Source organism: Thamnophis sirtalis, unplaced genomic scaffold (genome assembly GCF_051295495.1).
Source record: "Thamnophis sirtalis isolate CommonGarterSnake01/CBP01778 unplaced genomic scaffold, rThaSir2_p1.2 scaffold_15, whole genome shotgun sequence".
NCBI lineage: Eukaryota > Metazoa > Chordata > Lepidosauria > Squamata > Natricidae > Thamnophis > Thamnophis sirtalis.
In genome coordinates this window covers 36,333,368-36,350,674 of record NW_028261395.1, presented here as the reverse complement: position 1 = coordinate 36,350,674, position 17,307 = coordinate 36,333,368, and the positions used below count along the sequence as shown (strand labels likewise).

The following is a 17,307-nucleotide window of genomic DNA, read 5'->3' as shown; positions in this document are numbered from 1 at the left end:
TTGGATAACCATTTGTCTAAAGTGGTGTAGCGTTTCCTGCCTAATCAGGGGGTTGGACTAGAAGACCTCCAAGGTCTCTTTCAACTCTGTTATTCTATTCTATTGTATTCTATTCTATTCTAATTCCAAGCACATTTAAATAATGAATAAATAATATTATGTCAGTTTATTCATAAAGAAGCCACAATGAATTCACTGGTGCTTGCACTCAGTACAGTTACTCAGGACTGCAACCTTTGTTAAATAGGGATTATTCTCAAGAATGTGTACAAACACATGACTGCAACTTGATTGTAATTTCAGTCACTTGCATAACAAATTTGATTAGTTTGTCAGACATCAGTGAGGCAGATGAACAGCTGGAGCCTCTTCCGCATGTGCAGAGTTGCCATACGAAGGGAACAGCTAAAGAACAGGGGTCAACTTGGGAGTAAGGACACAGTTGGTCGATGAATGTGACTCTCCGAGGCTCCTTGCCAAGTTTTGCAGATATCGGCCTGGCAGCTCTCCAAGCCAGATAAGGTCTGTGACTGTAAATCCTCCCTTGAAAGACGTTGCTGGATGTGAATGAGCAGAATTCACAGCAAATTAATAAAGGGTTTTTGGTGAGACAAGGAGTTTGCTTCATGCTCTTGGGAAGCCTCGGCCAGAACATTGGGTTCCTTATGTGCTTATAATAAATTGGCTTCTACATTGGTCAAGTTGGAACAAATGGTTGGCAGCAACTGTTGCTCACATCCCAGAAGAGGACATGAGTTGCATTTGTTGCTGAAAATGGTAATGATTAAGGCACTTCACCTCTCTTTATCTTTAGGATAATTCCCCGCCTATCGACAAGGAACTAAGGGAGCTCCAGTCCAATAATCCAGCAATAGATTGAGAATTGTTTAGGTCTAAAACAATTAGACACAGCCAACTCACCATGGCCAACTCGTCATAGGACAAATTGCTGCAGGACAATTCAACCCTGTATTAATAATTTATTTTAGTTATTTTTATTATCGGTGACATTTTATCAAAATTATTGTAACTCTTGTATGTCTGCCTCGAGTTTATTATTATTGGCCACCGTTTCTTTGAAATTAATGTAAGTTTTGTATTTGGCAAATTGTCCAGTGGCGAGTTGGCTGCAGCAAGTTCTCTCATACTGGTTGAAGAAGGCTGAGATAAATTATTTTGTTCTAGGCTCATACTGCTGTCTTTGGGGATTCCTGGGTTAGATAGTTATCCTGTCTATAGCACCAGCCAAAATAAGAGGGGAAAATGAAGCATCCTTCTCAACTATGTTTGGTTGCTACCAAACAGCAGATTGTTAGAATAATTTGTGGCATGTGTTGAAAGACACATTTGTAGGGTCTTCTGGCTCACAGGGCAAATGGTGGGCAGAGGGTGGTGGTGAAATTCCATTGGACTTTAATGGTTGCCATTTTGCTCCTCTGATTTTCATTGGAAAATATTTTGGGCCAGCTGTGCCCATTTCTCAAGAAATGTCGATAAATTTGTGGGCAGAGATATTGGGGGGGGGGGCCTTCCATGAATTTGTCTAAAGGGAGGAGAAAAGAATATCTATAAAGAGGAGAAATGCTGCTAGGTGGTCTTTTTTCCTAAGGAAAAACAGTAAAAGAAAAGAAAAAAATCAAAGAAGTTTGGCTTAGCTCTATTTTTTCTGGATTGGGATATAAGCTATTCACACTTACTTAACTCTGTGTTTCAACAGGAGTAATTGCCTCATGCAGCTGGGGCTTTTATGAAAATATACAAAATAATTGATATTCATGCTCATTATATACTTGCCAAAATATACAAGATACCAAGATGAGCCGCCTTGATTTGATTTTCTTTTAAAGATTAGTTTGCTGTGCCCATTTTTCTTTAGTTGACTAAAGTTTTGAGATTTCCTGGTGTTTTCCCATCCTAATACAAACCAGATCTCCATTTATTTATTAAATGTATATACTTAGTCAAGATGGTCTAGGTGCCTTAGCTGGTCAGGGGGTTGGACTAGAAGACCTCCAAGGTCCTTTCCATCTCTCTTCTTCTGTTATTCTGTCCAACTAATGACTATGAGCACCATCTAAATTTGCAATGGAGTAATCATCCCAAAGCACAACTAGAGCAACTCTCACACAGAGATCCCTCCTCCTTCAGGCAAAAGATAGTTTAAAAAACTAGGTAGCTCCACACATCCTTTAATGCTACAAACCTTCCCTTGATAGACATACTAGAGAAAGTAAGTTGTTCTGCTTTCTCTGTGGCAACATCTCCTGACTTTCCCATCAGTTGGGAAAGACCAGGTCTACCTGTGAAGGTGCAGTTAAACTGATATATTGCTAAAAAGCCTATGCATAGGAATCTTCTCAGTTAATGTTTAACACCTGCTTGGAATTATATCAAAGGGTCAAAGAAATTCAAGGCCTGGATTTGTGGCTATGTAGCGGTTCTAGGTTCTGCCATTCCTCTTTTTACAGCAGTGATGGCAAACCTTTTTGGCACTAAGTGCCCAAACTGGGATGTGTTTGCATGTGCGCACCGGAAACCTGAAGACCAGCTGGCCGGGACGCACATGCCTGTTTTTTGGGTCGTTTTTGACTGCTTTTCAGGCCGTATTTGGGTTGTTTTCAGGCTGTTTTTGGCTTGAAAAACGGCATGAAAACAGCTCCCAAACCAGCCCAAAATGGCCCCAAAAGCAGCCCAAAAACGCCCCCAAATACGCCGTTTTGGGGACAGTTTTTAGCTGTTTTCAGATGCTCCACCGCCTGCAAAGACGAACTACATGCATGTTCGCACTGGAAACCAGATGAACAGCTGGCGATGGCGTAAAAAAAGGCCTGTTTTGGGGGGCATTTTTCAGGCCGTTTTCAGGTGTCCATGAAGACCAGCTGGCCGGCGTGCATGTGTGCTCCAGATACTAGAAGAGCAGCTGGCGACGGCGCATGTATCCACAGAGAGGGCTCTGCGTGTCACCTCTGGCACAATTGCCATAGGTTCACCATTACTGTTCTACAGGAACCTTCTAAGCAATTTGGAGCAACCTGTTCCACATTTTATTAAACGTGGTCTCCAACCCTGGACAAGTCACCCAGAATTGGGTAAAAAAATGGTCTTTCTTTTGATAACCACACACAGACCAATTTCCCCATCAAAACAAGGACGTTTAACTAAAAACGTTCTGGTGTTGGAAGCTGTCATTTGACAGAGAGATGGGCAGCATGCATCTAGTTCTTGACTTACAACCATCCTTTTAGTGACCAAAATCAATGAAGCGACTCATGACTACAATCACACTTATGATCGTTGTGTGGTCACGTGATCGAAATTTGGATGTTTGGCAACTTATGATGGTTACACTGTCCCACTGATCACCTTCTGACAAGGAAAGAATAGAAATAGAATGGAACAGAATATAATTCTTTATTGGCCAAGGGTGATTGGACACACAAGGAATTTGTCTTTGGTGCCTATGTTCTCAGTGTACATAAAAAGACAAGATACATTATCAAGAATCATAAGGTCATGAGCCAGAGTCATTCAAAAACCCTGTTACTCACTTAACAACTGCAACCTGTTCGGTTAACAAGTGGGGCAAGAAAGGTCCGGAAACGAAGCAAAAGTCATTTCACTGGCTTGCTTAGGAAGGGAAAGTTTGGGATCAACTGGGGGTCGTAAGCCGAGGAATACCTGCATAAATTTAACCAAACAAAACAAGCATTTCGGGGATTGAAGGAAAACGTTCGGGAAGCGCTGAGTGAAGGTCCCAGACGGTACGCGGGCAGATAGGATTCCACGAGGAAGCAGCGCAAAAGAAAGCGCGGGAAGAGCGCAGCGTCCTCTTTCCCTCCAGCCTCTGGGACCCCCTGAGGTAAATTCTCGGGACCCTTCCGCGGGCGGCCCGGGCAAGAGGTGGCGCTTGGCTCGGGGACTGGCCCTTGGCAAGACGAGCCGCGTTGAAAGCGCCACGTGCAATGGAAAGTCCTCTCTCTCGGCGGCGCTCCCCGGGAAGAAGAGGGGAGAGGCGGGGAGGTCTCCCCAGATCCCCCCTCCCACCCCACGCTCCGTCGCTTGCGGGTCAGGTTGCCGGCCTGGCTGTCACTCAGGAGGAGGAGGAGGAGGCCGTCCGGGAGCGCGCGCGCGGGCCTCCCCGGCTCCCCTGCCCTGCCCTCCCTCTCCTCCCCGCGGCTCCCCTCAGCCTTGCAGCGGGAAAGCGGCGCCTCCTCCGCCCCCGGCGGTTTCGCCTTGCATGGAAGGGACGCGTCCCGGCTCAGGCTCAGTGCGCTGCCGGGAGGACCAGCTGGCGGAGCGGCTCCTGCTCCCGCGGGGCTTCTTGTGCTGAGGGGCCAGCCGGCTCGGCGTGGGGGCGAGGAAGCAAGGAAGGAAGGAAGGAAAGGAAGGAAGGAAGGAGAGAGAGAGAGAAAGGAAAAGAAGGAAGGAAAGAAAAGAAGGGAAGGAAAGGAGGGAAGGAAAGAAAGGAAGGAAAGAGGAAGGAAAGAAAGAGAGGAAGGTAAGAAACAGAAAGAGAAAAGAAGGAAAGAAAGAGATAGAAAAGAAGGAAAGAGAGAGCTAGGAAGGGAAAGGAAGGAAGGAAGGAAGGAAGGAAGGAAGGAAGGAAGGAAGGAAGGAAGGAAGGAAGGAAGGAAGGAAGGAAGGAAGGGGAAAAAACGCAGCGGGCGTCAGAAGCTGCCACTTTTACTTTTGCCCCGCTCTGGAACGGCCGGAGGGCGCGTGGCGAACCGATGGATTCTCTGGTCTTTTATGTGGCGATGCTCTCCTGGGTGATGATGCCTCGGCGGTGCTGGGCAGCCTCCGGCAGGCAAGGCAAAATCCAAGGTAGGAAACGGGTGCGAGGGAGGAAGGCAGTGGAGGAGGAAATTGATCGCCTGGCTGGGCTCCGGGGGAGCGAGGGAGAGAAGCCCAGGTCGCCCCGTCTGCTGGCGCGGCTAGGAAATTGGGCGGCAGCCTTGGCTTGGTCCTTGGCTTGGTCCAGGTAGAGCGCCTCGGTCCAAATCTTGGCGAGAAAAAAAAGAGGCTTGTTGCAAAACCGGAGACTGTTTTGGAGACCGGGCTCCGTTGGGTGGCGGTGCGGCTCTGCGAAATCAAACCTGTTTAGCTTTCCCAGGCGGGACGTGAATGTAACTCGGCTACTACTTTCAGTGATTCCCAACCCACGCCCTACAAGGGGGGGACGGACTGATTTTTAATAGGGACAATTTCAACCTTGTTGAAATCAGGTTAATGGCCTTTTAGGCTTCCTCCAAGTGGGTAGACTACACACTTTTTGAGTAAAGTAAGAATTATATGGGGGTGGGGTGCATCAGGAGTTTAGAAATGCTTAGATGGGGCATGGTCAAAAAAAGGTTGGGAACCACTAGTGTGTGTGTGTGTGAGAGAGGGAGGGAGGGAGGGAGGGAGGGAGGGAGGGAGAGAGAGAGAGAGAGAGAGAGAGAGAGAGAGAGAGAGAGAGAGAGAGAGAGAGAGAGAGAGAGAGAGAGAGAGAGAGAGAGAGAATGGAACAGAACAGAATAACAGAGTTGGAATGGACCTTGGAGGTCTTTTAGTCCAACTCCCTGCTCAAGCAGGAAACCCTATACCATTTCAAACAAATGGTTGTCCAATCTCTTCTTAAAAACCTCCAGTGATGAAGCACCCACAACTTCTAATACCTTGCTTGCTTGCCTCGATTTTATGGCCAGAGATTTTTATTCTCGAAATATGAACATCTGGAAAGTAAGCAAATGCTTGGCCTAGTAGCTTTAAGCAACAGGCAAAGCTGAAAACTTTGAAATTGCAGAAAGGGGAAATGTTTGCATGTATGTATGTATGTATATTTTCAATCAATCAGGATAGAGCTTGAAGTGACCTTGGACCAGAGGTGGGTTGCTCCCCATTTGGCCCGGATCTGGCGAACTGGTACTAGCAGTGGTGGGAGGCTCCGCCCACTGTCCCGGACTCTTGTGCGCATGCGCAGAAGTGTCACACGTACTCAAATCAATAGTAAACAAATTGGCAACCCACCACTGCCTTGATCAGGCAGGAAATCCTATACCATTTCAGACAAATGGTTGTCCTATCACTTCTTAAAAACCTCTAGTGATGAAGCATCCACAACTTTTTAAGGCAACCCCTCCCACTGGTTAATAGTTCTCACTGTTTGGAAATTTCTCCTAGGTTGGATCTCTCCTTGGCATCTTCACAAAACTCCCATATAGTGAAAATGCTAGGTATGTGTCCAAGTTATTTGAGGGACTATTTAAGCCCACTGGGATTGGCAAAGGAGGCATGCTGTGGTTCCCGTCAGCCCAATTATTCCAGTTGGCGGTGTGTGTGTGTGTGTGTGTGTGTGTGTGTGTGTCCAGGAGGAGGGCCTTCTCTGCTGTTGCTCCTGCCCTTTGGAACATCTACATGTCATTGAAAAACTCCCTTTTCACGTAAAGGACAAATCGTGTCCTACCTGTGCACGCCTTTCTTGGTTCCTGCAAACCCTCCTATCCAGATGATGGGCAGGATGTACCTTAATCCCAGTAGATATGGAAACAATTCTCCGTCTGCCACATGTTGCTAGTTACAATGGTATTTGAGCCTTTCTTTAGAACTGGCCCCCAAATTTCTAGGCACCAGCTTCACATTTCATGTGGTGTCTGATCTGCCCTGCTTTAGCTTTCCTGTTTGGAAACTGGAAAGGAAGGCAGGACTTTGCTTCAATTACAAGGGGGAACCCGATTGCCAATCTTCTAAAAATCCATCGTCTGCCTTGCGACAGGCATGAAAATAAAGAACAGGTTTAAATTTGACCATTGGCTGTTATTTTTCAGCCCTTGTCAATCAGATTTTCTCAGTAGTGTCAAACTTTTATAAAAACAAACAAACATATGATCATACTAGACAGGTTTATGGATTTCAGCTGGATTGGTTGGTTTGTTACAGATTATAGTAGATCTCATTTTTGAGATCTTTGTGGTGTTCTTTTGATGTGGAAGTCAACAGGCTATAAAGCAAAATAAAATACACAGCAGGAGTTTTGCAGCATACCAGTCACGGGGTAAAGAGAACTCTGTTTATAGACAGACATTTTCTGATCATATGCTTAGTATGTACTATTTAAATCAGAGGTGATATGCTGCTGGTTCGCACCATTTCAGGCGAACCGGTAAGGGTGCCACTGCGAGGCTCCTCTCACCCACCCTGACGTCATCACGGACCTTCTGCGTGTGCTCCCATTACTAGTGAAGAGAATAGCATACCTTTACTGATTTAAATGTTTAAATAATTTAAATATGAGGCTGTTAATCTTATTTTGACACATGATATCTGCCCTAGAAATAGTTTTCCTGGGATGAGAAGCTGCTGTATTTCAGATTTTTCTGTTATCTTGTTGTTGTTAGTTGCGAAGTCATGTCCGACCCATCACAACCCCATGGACAATGTTCCTCCAGGCCTTCCTGTCCTCTACCATCCCCCAGAGCCCATTTAAACTCAGCCGACTGCTTCAGTGACTCCCTCCAGCCACCTCATTCTCTGTCGTCCCCTTCTTCTTTTGCCCTCAATCGTTCCCAGCATTAGGCTCTTCTCCAGTGAGTCCTTCCTTCTCATTAGATGGCCAAAGTATTTGAGTTTCATCTTCAGGATCCAGCCTTCTAAAGAGCACTCAGGGTTGATCTCTTCTAGGACTGATCGGTTGGATCGCCTTGCAGTCCAAGGGATTCACAGGAGTCTTCTCCAGCACCATAGCTCAAAGGCCTCAATTCTTTGGCGCTCAGCCTTTCTTAAGGTCCAACTTTCACAGCCGTACATTGCAACTAGGAAAACCATAGCCTTGACTATATAGTATACACACTTTTGTTGGCAGGGTGATGTCTCTGCTTTCTAGTATGTTGTCTAGATTTGCCATAGCTTTCCTCCCCAGGAGCAAGCATCTTTTAATTTCTTGGCTGCAGTCCCCATCTGCGGGGATCTTGGAGCCCAGGAAAATGAAATCTGTCACTACCTGCATTTTCATCTTCCCCATTTATTTGCCAGGAATTGAGAGCGCCAGATTATTTCATTTCAAAGGATTTTCTCCCTTTTGGAGTATATACATTATGTGTTACTTGGGGGTTGGAGAATGAATCGCTTGGATTCATTATGGATTCATTATGAGCCAAGGTGGCGCGGTGGTTAAATGCAGCACTGCAGGCTGACTGCTAGATCAGCAGTTCAGCGGTTCAAATCTCACCGGCTCAGGGTTGACTCAGCTTTCCATCCTTCCGAGGTGGGTAAAATGAGGACCCAGATTGTTGTTGGGGGCAATATGCTGACTCTGTAAACCGCTTAGAGAGGGCTGAAAGCCCTATGAAGCGGTATATAAGTCTACTGTTATTATATTATTGTTATTATTATTGGATGCTTGATGTCAGCTGTAAGTGGCATCAGGGTGTGCCAGCATGATTTTCTTCTGCTGTGTTGAACATACTGTATTCACTTGGCAAACTGAAGTTTGTAAGGAGAAATAACTTGGTTTTGCAACTTGAGATGAAGCAGCAGTTCCTATTAACTTCAAATCTCCTTCATCAGGGTGTGTGTAAATCAAAGATAATGGCTACAAATGGGAGTGGGAAGGGGAATGCTTGAAAACAAAAACTAACATTTTTCTGTATGAATGCCCAGCTGCTATATGAACGAGGGTAAGAGATCAGAATCAATCCACAATCTCTTCATCATTTTCACAGGCTTGTACAACAGTCAATACACCATCAAAATATTTAGTTGTGATGTCTGTGTGCATGCAGATCATGTTTCCCTGAAAATAAGACAGGGTCTTATTTTTTTCTAACCCCCCCCCTCAACTGAAATAAGCACTTGATCTTATTTTCGGGGAGGTCTTATTATTTTTGAGATATAGAAGACGGTGACCATGGTCAGCTCATGGCTGCTGCTGTGTTGCAACGGTATCTGTGTGGAATGTAGAAAAAAAGTGCAAAATGCATTGTTGGGTGGTAGCATGGCACAGAATGGGCCTTTCTGAGATTTTTCAGTTCAGAAAGCAAGAATGTACACAATACAAACTTTGGCAAAGGCCCTTGATGTGAAAATATGCTTTAAAGTATGCAGTAGTGCCTGGCTGAATATGTTTTGTATTTTCAGTAGTCAAAGGCCTATATCATTATTATTTTTTGTCCTATCTGGTGAGACATAAAAAATGAGTGGAGGTGGGGGGGGGAATTACATAGGAGTTTACAAATGTACAACATTTGCATTAATGTATCTGAATTGCAAAATTCACCCATTTTAATCCTTTATTTTTCTTTTCCTGGGTACCTACAACATACAAAATGTAAAATGGTCACACATGCTAAATTAAAATACGGTTTTGGGACAGCATGCAAAACTCAGTTTTCTTAGAATTTGCTATAACCGATGAAAAAAGTTCCATGTTGCTGAAATTACAAGCGTAGATATTTGGGGGGAAAAGAAACACGCAAAAGTTGTTTCATTTGAATGTATTAAAGTTTGTCTATTTACATTTATTTCCCTAGAGTTGCTCCTGTCTGGAAAGCTAAGTGAATATGATGTGATTGTGCCCTTCAGTGTAGATCACCAGGGGCGGTTCCTATCACACGTAGTGTCTGACTCACCATCTCCTGCACAGCACTCAACTCGACACAGGATGGTTCGCAGCATCTCTACGAAAGAAGCCGTCTTTGGGAATCCCTTGTACTTCTTCAATGTTACTGTTTGGGGCAAGGAACTTCATCTCCGCTTGAAGCCCAACCAGAAGCTGGTATCTCCTGGTGCTTTGGCTGAATGGCAAGAAGATTTCCAAGTAGTCTTTCGGGAACCCTTGAAGCAGGAATGCTTGTCCACAGGAGGCATCACAGGCATGCCAGAGGCCACAGTGGCGATTAGCAATTGTGATGGATTGGTAAGAAAAATAGCCCATTCTGTTCCATTCTATTTCTCAGTCAAAACATTTGAACTTCCTTCTTGTATTGCTCACAATCGCTTTATTATGAGTTTTGCAAGTAGAAATTTCACATACAGAGTAAGATTAGCATAAGAAGCGATGTAATTGCAGTATCTAATTTGTACAATATCTTGATGGAAAATAAATAGGAATATTAGGTAGGTTTGCTGTAGTGGCCCAGCAGGAGCCGTTGGAACTGCAAACAGACTCCAACAGCGAGGGGCCTTATGAGTCGGCTCTGGAAGAGATGGAGGACCCTGGACAGGATTCCGAATCCGATCAGGGTGCAGAGAGGCTGGTTGGCCACCAGGAGGTGCCTGAGGCATGGAGCAGCGGTGAGAGCCGAAGGGAGTGTGCTCCTGACGTCAGGCCTTGGAGTAGTGATGAGGAGACAAGGGAGGTGGTCCTGGATGCCCGGCAATGCCGGACATATCGATGGAGAAAACAGCTACGCAGTTACAAAAGATAATTGGACCCAGCTGGTTATAATTAGGCTCCTCTCAAGATTGTATTTAAGGAGGGACTCTGGGAGGAGTCTGGTTTGCAGGATTCAACTTCATTCTTAACGCTGGAGAAGCTGTTATCTGTCTCTGTCGAAGTCTGAGTTGCTGCCAAGGTTCTTATCTGTTTGTTGTGCTTGGCTTTCAGCCACTGAGGTTTTGGTTTCCTGCTAATAAAGTGCTGTGGCATTCCAGCTAAGCTTGTCTCGACATTCGTTACTGGACGGAGGAGGGGGTCAGAACAGTTTGCTATCTTGAGTCGATCAAAATAAATGTATACAAAAGAGGTGGGATAAAATAATAATAATATCGCAGGTCCCTTAGGACAAAAGGTGTCCTAGGTGGACAAAAAATGTGAAATCCAGTCTGAACATCTGGCTGACTGCATGCTGAACAATAATAACTAACACATTAAACATCAACAACTGCCTATCCCAGGTCCTTAGGAAGGACTTGATAGGTGAATAAAAATGTCAAATCAAGTCTGAACATCTGCTGATTGTACAATGAATCATAACTTTAAAGTGCTTTGAAAATAATTTGGAAAAGAACTGTATGAGAACACAATTATAGTGCCTTCCTGTAGCTCTTTAAAGCAGCTGCATCTTTTCCTGGGCTCATATGGCAATTGCAGGGGGGAACAGTGAAAAAGTTGCAAGAGCTAATACTGTAAAAAAATACAGAAGTATTTATTTATATACTAGAATTACAAACCTCTGACAAGCAGTCATGGGAAAGCCAGATTCACTTAACAACTATGTTACTAACTTAACAACTGCAAGTGGTTCACTTAACAACCATGGCAAGAAAGGTCGTACAATGGGGCAAAATTCATGTAACAACTCTCTAATTTAGCAACCAACATTGTAAATTGTATCGAAGTTACTTCTCTATAAACTTCTTATAATGAAACCTTTAGTATAAGTATATTTATATTGACATACAGGGGCTTATTTAAGACTAAAGGAAATACAGGTAGTCCTCAATACCACAATCGAGCTCAAAATTTCTGTTGTTAAGTACGACATTTCTTGAGTTTTGCCTCATGGGGATGATGCAAAGGTCATAACTGTGAAAAATGGTCATAAGCCACATTTTTCAGTGTCGTTGTAACTGAACAATCACTAAAAGTACTATTGTAAGTTGAGGACTACCTGTAGCGGTTTCCAGACAGTAAAACTAAACATCAGGATGTTAACATTGGCTAATCATTAATTTTGAAACTTCATACCTTCTAAAGTGTGCCAAAGTAAAATCTGATTATCTTCCTGATGTATGTTGGCTAATTTTATCACAGCAAGCATTAACTTGCCAGGTAGAAACATGCAAGTTGTTTTAGTTGCATATTTATTGTTTTATTCTTTTAAAAAGTTTCATCCCTTTACACTGCATCTGAAATACAAATATAAAGAATAATTTATCTTTGAAGGTAGATATGATGGCAATCAATAGTTAATTGCACCCTTGATGAAAAAAATGTTTTGTATCCTTTTTAAATAAGGGACACGATGGTTCAGTGGCTATTTGGTGGTTCAAATCCCTAGCACTGCGTGAGGGAGTGAGCTCCTGTTACTTGTCCCAGTTTCTGCCAACCTAACAGTTTGAAAGCATGTAAAAATGCAAGTCGAAAAAATAGGAACCACCTTTGGTGGGAAGGTAACAGCATTCCGTGTGCCTTCGGTGTTTAGTCATGCCGACCACATGGCTACAGAGACGTCTTCGGATAGCGCTGGCTCTTCAGCTTTGAAATGGAGATGAGAACCACCCTTAGAGTCGGGAAGGACTAGCACATATGTGCGAGGGGAACCTTTACCTTTATACTTTTTAACCATGTAAATATGCATATGGACCACATCTCCCAAACTGATTTTGGAATTAGAAGTTGTAATTCCCATGGAACCAAAAGGGTAACGTCTTGAAACAGTTTGAAAAGAGCCCATCTATGGTTCCCCTGTTCCTCAGTTGGGTCTATGATAATTCACCACGGCCAACTCGCAAGGGACAAGAGTTACACTAATATCAAAAGAAATGATGGAACAGAATCAATAAAGAATGGATGCAAAAACAGGGACAAAATGTAATGTGAATGACAGAAATTAAAATAATGTTTTATTTATTTTAAATAATTAAATTGAATTGTTAAATTGTCCTACTGTGAATTGGCCGTGGCTAATTAACTCACAGAGAGTTGGTCGCAGCAAGTTGGCCATGCTCAGTCAGTTGTTTGTTGTAGGTCATCTTATCAATCCTTTAGTTTTCTCTTATACCATCTACGTTTCATTTGACTGTCCAGAAATGTGCTAAATTTTATGGATGATTTCCAGGTTGAAAATCAAACACATAAAAAAAGAAATAGGTTTTGGCAGTGAAGGTTTTGACAGAATGAAAAATGTTTCATTACGTTTTTTAGAATTGCAGATGGGTTTTAAACAAGGAAGATGTGGTTGCTTTATAGCAGTGTTTTAGCCATTGTGACGGGTACATTTCCAAAGTGGTACATTTCCTGAAGAATGCCGGGGATGTAGTGTAAGACCCTTTATGTGCAAACAAGTTACTAGTTACAGTCTTAGTAATCTAAAATATCTGCTGGCTAATAGACTTCTGATAAGTACTCTCTTACCTTGGTGTGCAAAACTATGGCTGGCCATCTGCTAAGAACAAGTTAATAGCTATAAAATTAATGGTTCTAGATAGGTAGAATACAGTGGTGTGCTAGAACAAATAGAAATACTGTTTTAATTGGATTTTGGATAAACAATTTTATAATTTGCTTATTATCTTATAAGACTTTGAACATGGATTAAACAGAGAAGATCATTCAAGCCTTCTTGATTTAGAAGATTTCCTATTCTGTTTCCCCAAAAAGAAAGACTAGACTAGACTAGACTAGACTAGACTAGACTAGACTAGACTAGAGTAGAGTAGAGTAGAGTAGAGTAGAGTAGAGTAGAATAGCTTTCTTTGGCCAAGTGATTAGATACGCAAGGAATTTGTCTCCAATGCAGAAGCTCTCAGTGTACAGGGCGGGGCATAACCTTTTCCTAGGAGGTCACAGCAACACTTGTAATAACAACACAAATAATTCATACACCATTCGAAAGCCCATCAAAAACTGAGTTTATTGACACGATTTAATAGTCAGTATGACCACCATTAGCCCTTCGAACAGCATTCAAACGAGGTGGATAAGAACACAACAAATCTTCAAACAGTTCCATTCGATTTTCCAGATTTTTCAACACAGTTTCCAAATTCATTCTCAAAGTTTCAACCGAATATCGATTTTGACCTTGCTCCTGAATCATCAGAGCTTCCACTTCATCCTTAATTATGGCCCCAATGTTCTCTGCCGGATTGAGATCTGGCGAATTTCCCGGCCAGACGTCATTGCCCCAAAATTCGACATTGTTTTCCTTTAACAATTGCTGAGTCGCATTTGCACGCATGCAAGGAGCTTTGTCATGAAGAAAGACAGCCTCACCAACCACCAAGACATTGTCTGGATCACTGAGAAATGGAATGACATTCTCCAATAAAATTTTCTCACGGAAATAACTGCCATCCCAGGATTCCCCTTTATCCTTCAAAACCCAATGCAGTTTCTTGGCTGTGAAAATGACGAAAATCCCGATGCAAGTCGGATTGCGAACGATTTGTCGATATCGTTCATGTTTGGCGATTTCGTCGACGTCTTTAGCCCAAATTCGATCTTCTGGAAATTCGGTTTTCGAATGGCATAAACGAAGAATTCGTCAGATGGCGCCAAATGAAGAAAATCTTCCTCGGTCCATTCAGACAACCAATCGCACAACCAAAGCCGATCTTGAACGTGTGTTTGAGTTTTCAATGGTTTGCAAATGACGTGGAATGGCTTCAAACCTTCTCGTTCTCGATATCGGCCGATTGTCCTTTGATCAACTCGTTTTCCACGAATTTGAAGGATTTCTTGGGCCACTTTTCGGTTTCCTTTTCGTTGTTTGCGACTGCCAGTTGCAATGATGGCTTTGCTTTCTTGGGACAGTTGCAGAGGACGCCCTTCTCCAAATTTTGTGAAACATTCTTGTTTTGTTTCCAATTATCAGTAACCCAATCCGGATGACGTTTCAATTTGTTTGCAATCCATTTTCGATTGATAAACGTCGCTCCAGCATCGCGAGCCTCTCGAAAGGCAATGCATTTTATTCTGTCAATGATCCTTTGTTCTTCCGAATCGAATTTTCCAGCCATTCTTAAAGCAAATTTAACATTTAATAGCTCATTCAATTCAGTTTTTTATGGGCTTTAAAATGAGGTGTTGCGGAAGTTGTAAACTGCTGTCGATCTTGCTGTGACCCCCTAGGAAAAGGTTATGCCCCGCCCTGTACATGCATACACAGCAGAGTAATAACAGTAATAATAATGATACCAATAAGAGAAGGTGGTAGCGAAGATGAGAAGGATAATAGTAATCCAGCCTATTACATGGGTAAATATATTTAGACTTACAATATGATATTAAGCACATTTCTGTATGTATGTACGTATGTATGTATGTATAAAGCATTTTTGTGTTTGTAAATGAACAAGAGCAATGATATTTCTGTTTAGGTGTTGCAAGAGATGTGGCCTTATCATATTTTTGTGAGGAATCTCATTTGTTGTAAATATTCTATGACTGGGATGGCGAACCTATGGCGCGCACTGGCCAGCTGAGTTCAGCCTTTTTTAAAGCCATTTTTCATCCTCCCCCGGCTCCAGAGGCTTTATAGGAGCCTGCGGAGGACAAAAACAGCCTCCCTGCCCCTCCCCAGAGGCCCTCCGGAGGCTTTAGGAGCTTCAGGAACGAATTTCCGGTTTGCTTGTAGGGCTGTTTTAAACCCTCTGGAGCCTTCAGGGGCCTTCCGGAGGCTTCCCTGAAGGCTCCGGAGGACAAAAAATGACCCTATGAGCAAACCGGAAGTCACTTCCGGTTTGCTAGTAGGGCTATTTTAAGTCCTCCGGAGCCTTCAGGGAAGCCTCCTGAAGGTTCCTGAAGACTCTGGAGGACTAAAACCGGCCCTATGAGCAAACCGGAAGTGACTTCCGGTTTGCTTATAGGGTGTTTTTTTTTGTCCTCCGGAGCCCTGAAGGCTCCGGAGGGCTTAAACCGGTCCTACGAGCAAACCGGAAGTCCATTCCCAAACTTCCGGTTTGCCCGTAGGGCCAGGTTTTTGTGCTCCGGAGGCTTCAGGGAAGCTCCTGAAGCTTCCAGAGAGCCTCTGGGGTGGCAGGAGGGGCTGTTTTCGCCCTCACCAGGCTCCTATAAAGCCTCTGGAGCCTGGGGAGGGCAAAAAAAGCATGCAAAAAATGGGGGGGGGTTCATGCCTGTCATGTGTGCATGCTCGCTGGGTGTGTGTGTCATGCATTGGATTATGGGTGCGGCACGCCTGCACAAGCCCCCCCTTGCGCTCCCTTCCACTTATGGCATGCGAGCCAAAAAAAGGTTCGCCATCACTGATCTATGATATAGATGTGGAATTTTAAATTAGCTTTCATCTGGCACTTAATCAAAGAATCAGTTGGATTTTCTGTGTAACAACAGCAATAAAGTTAGAGTAGCATTTGAATGGCCTTGATCTACATTAAAGGGGATTGTTCTTCCCACCACATTTATCCTTTTGCAAATCTTATTGCTGTGAGGTCAGTAAACTTCTGTGGATAAATTGGCTTTTATCCATGCTTCTGTGGAAAAATTCAGATAGCCATTTTTACAGTTTGATGTCAGTAGTGATGGTTTCTGTTCCTTCTATCTAAAGTTTAGTTTACAAAGTACTGTTCTGGAATGCATTAGCAGAACATTCCCTACTCTCAGACTTAAAATATAAAAAAGATCCATCAAAAAAGGAAAAGATATAGGTTGGAGTACTTGCTGGAAGGAAATCTATATCTATACTTAAATTTGGTGCAAGTATGATAAATTGAATAAAAGCATAATTGTGAATTGTAAATAATGCACATTCGTTAAATAAGAGGTCCATGAAAGTAGAGCTTAAAAATATAAAATTAAAATTGAATTTAATTGAACACTAAGTTGGTTCATGAAAACCAGTTTGGTCTAGTGCAGTGGTTCCCAACGTGGGGCCCATGCCCCACAGGGGGCGGGGGCAAATTGATTTTTAACAGGGGCAATTTGAACCTTGTTTAAACCAATTTAATGGCCTTTTAGGCTTCCTCCATGTGAGTGGAGTTCACTTTTTGAGTAAAGCAAGAATTATATGTCACAGGGAGGACATCAGGATTTTAGAGATGTTTAGGTGGGACATGGCCAAAAAAAGGTTGGGAACCACTGGTCTAGTGGTTAAGGCACTAGACTAGAAACCAGGAGTCTGAGTTCTAGTCCTCCCTTTGAGAACAATGGTTTTGTATTTCTGTATTAAATTTTGGAAGGAAGTACAGGATTATGAAAACATTATTGTACAACAAAAGCTAAAAATTTTCAGATTCTATTCTTTTGAACTACATACCTAATACTTGGAATTTAACAACCAGGCAAGATAAACAGATACTCTGTGTCCTAATTATAGCCAAAAGTCGGTTATTGCCACATTGGAAAGATAAATGTATTGCCTCACTCTCTCAATGGATTGAAGACCTGAACACTTGCCACTTATGAGCGGATTACCTCTAGACATACATTTTGTATGAACATGTATGGATAATGAAAGATGGGATTTATACGAAACTATCTGGATACCTGTGCTTCGCGACGAAATTATGTGATCGGGCTATGTATGAGAAATTTGGTTCACAATCCGTTGGCTCAGTGGTGGTCGGTGATTGAAACACATAAGGGAACATCGCTCACGCTGCCTTGAGTCCGGAAGTAGTTCCATAGGTGGAAGGTATAGACATTTT

At 43.1% G+C, this 17,307-nt stretch overlaps 1 protein-coding gene across 1 annotated transcript in view; it reads left to right on the top strand.

The window, feature by feature from the left end:
• Positions 1 to 4,240: 4,240 nt before the first annotated feature.
• Positions 4,241 to 17,307, top strand: part of ADAMTS14 (ADAM metallopeptidase with thrombospondin type 1 motif 14) — an 84,829-nt gene continuing 71,762 nt past the window's right edge. The window contains exons 1-2 of the mRNA XM_087702638.1: positions 4,241 to 4,824; positions 9,507 to 9,892. Coding sequence (XP_087558764.1) covers positions 4,731 to 4,824; positions 9,507 to 9,892 — 480 coding nt within the window. The 5' untranslated portion in view covers positions 4,241 to 4,730. The remainder of the gene's footprint in view (positions 4,825 to 9,506; positions 9,893 to 17,307) is intronic.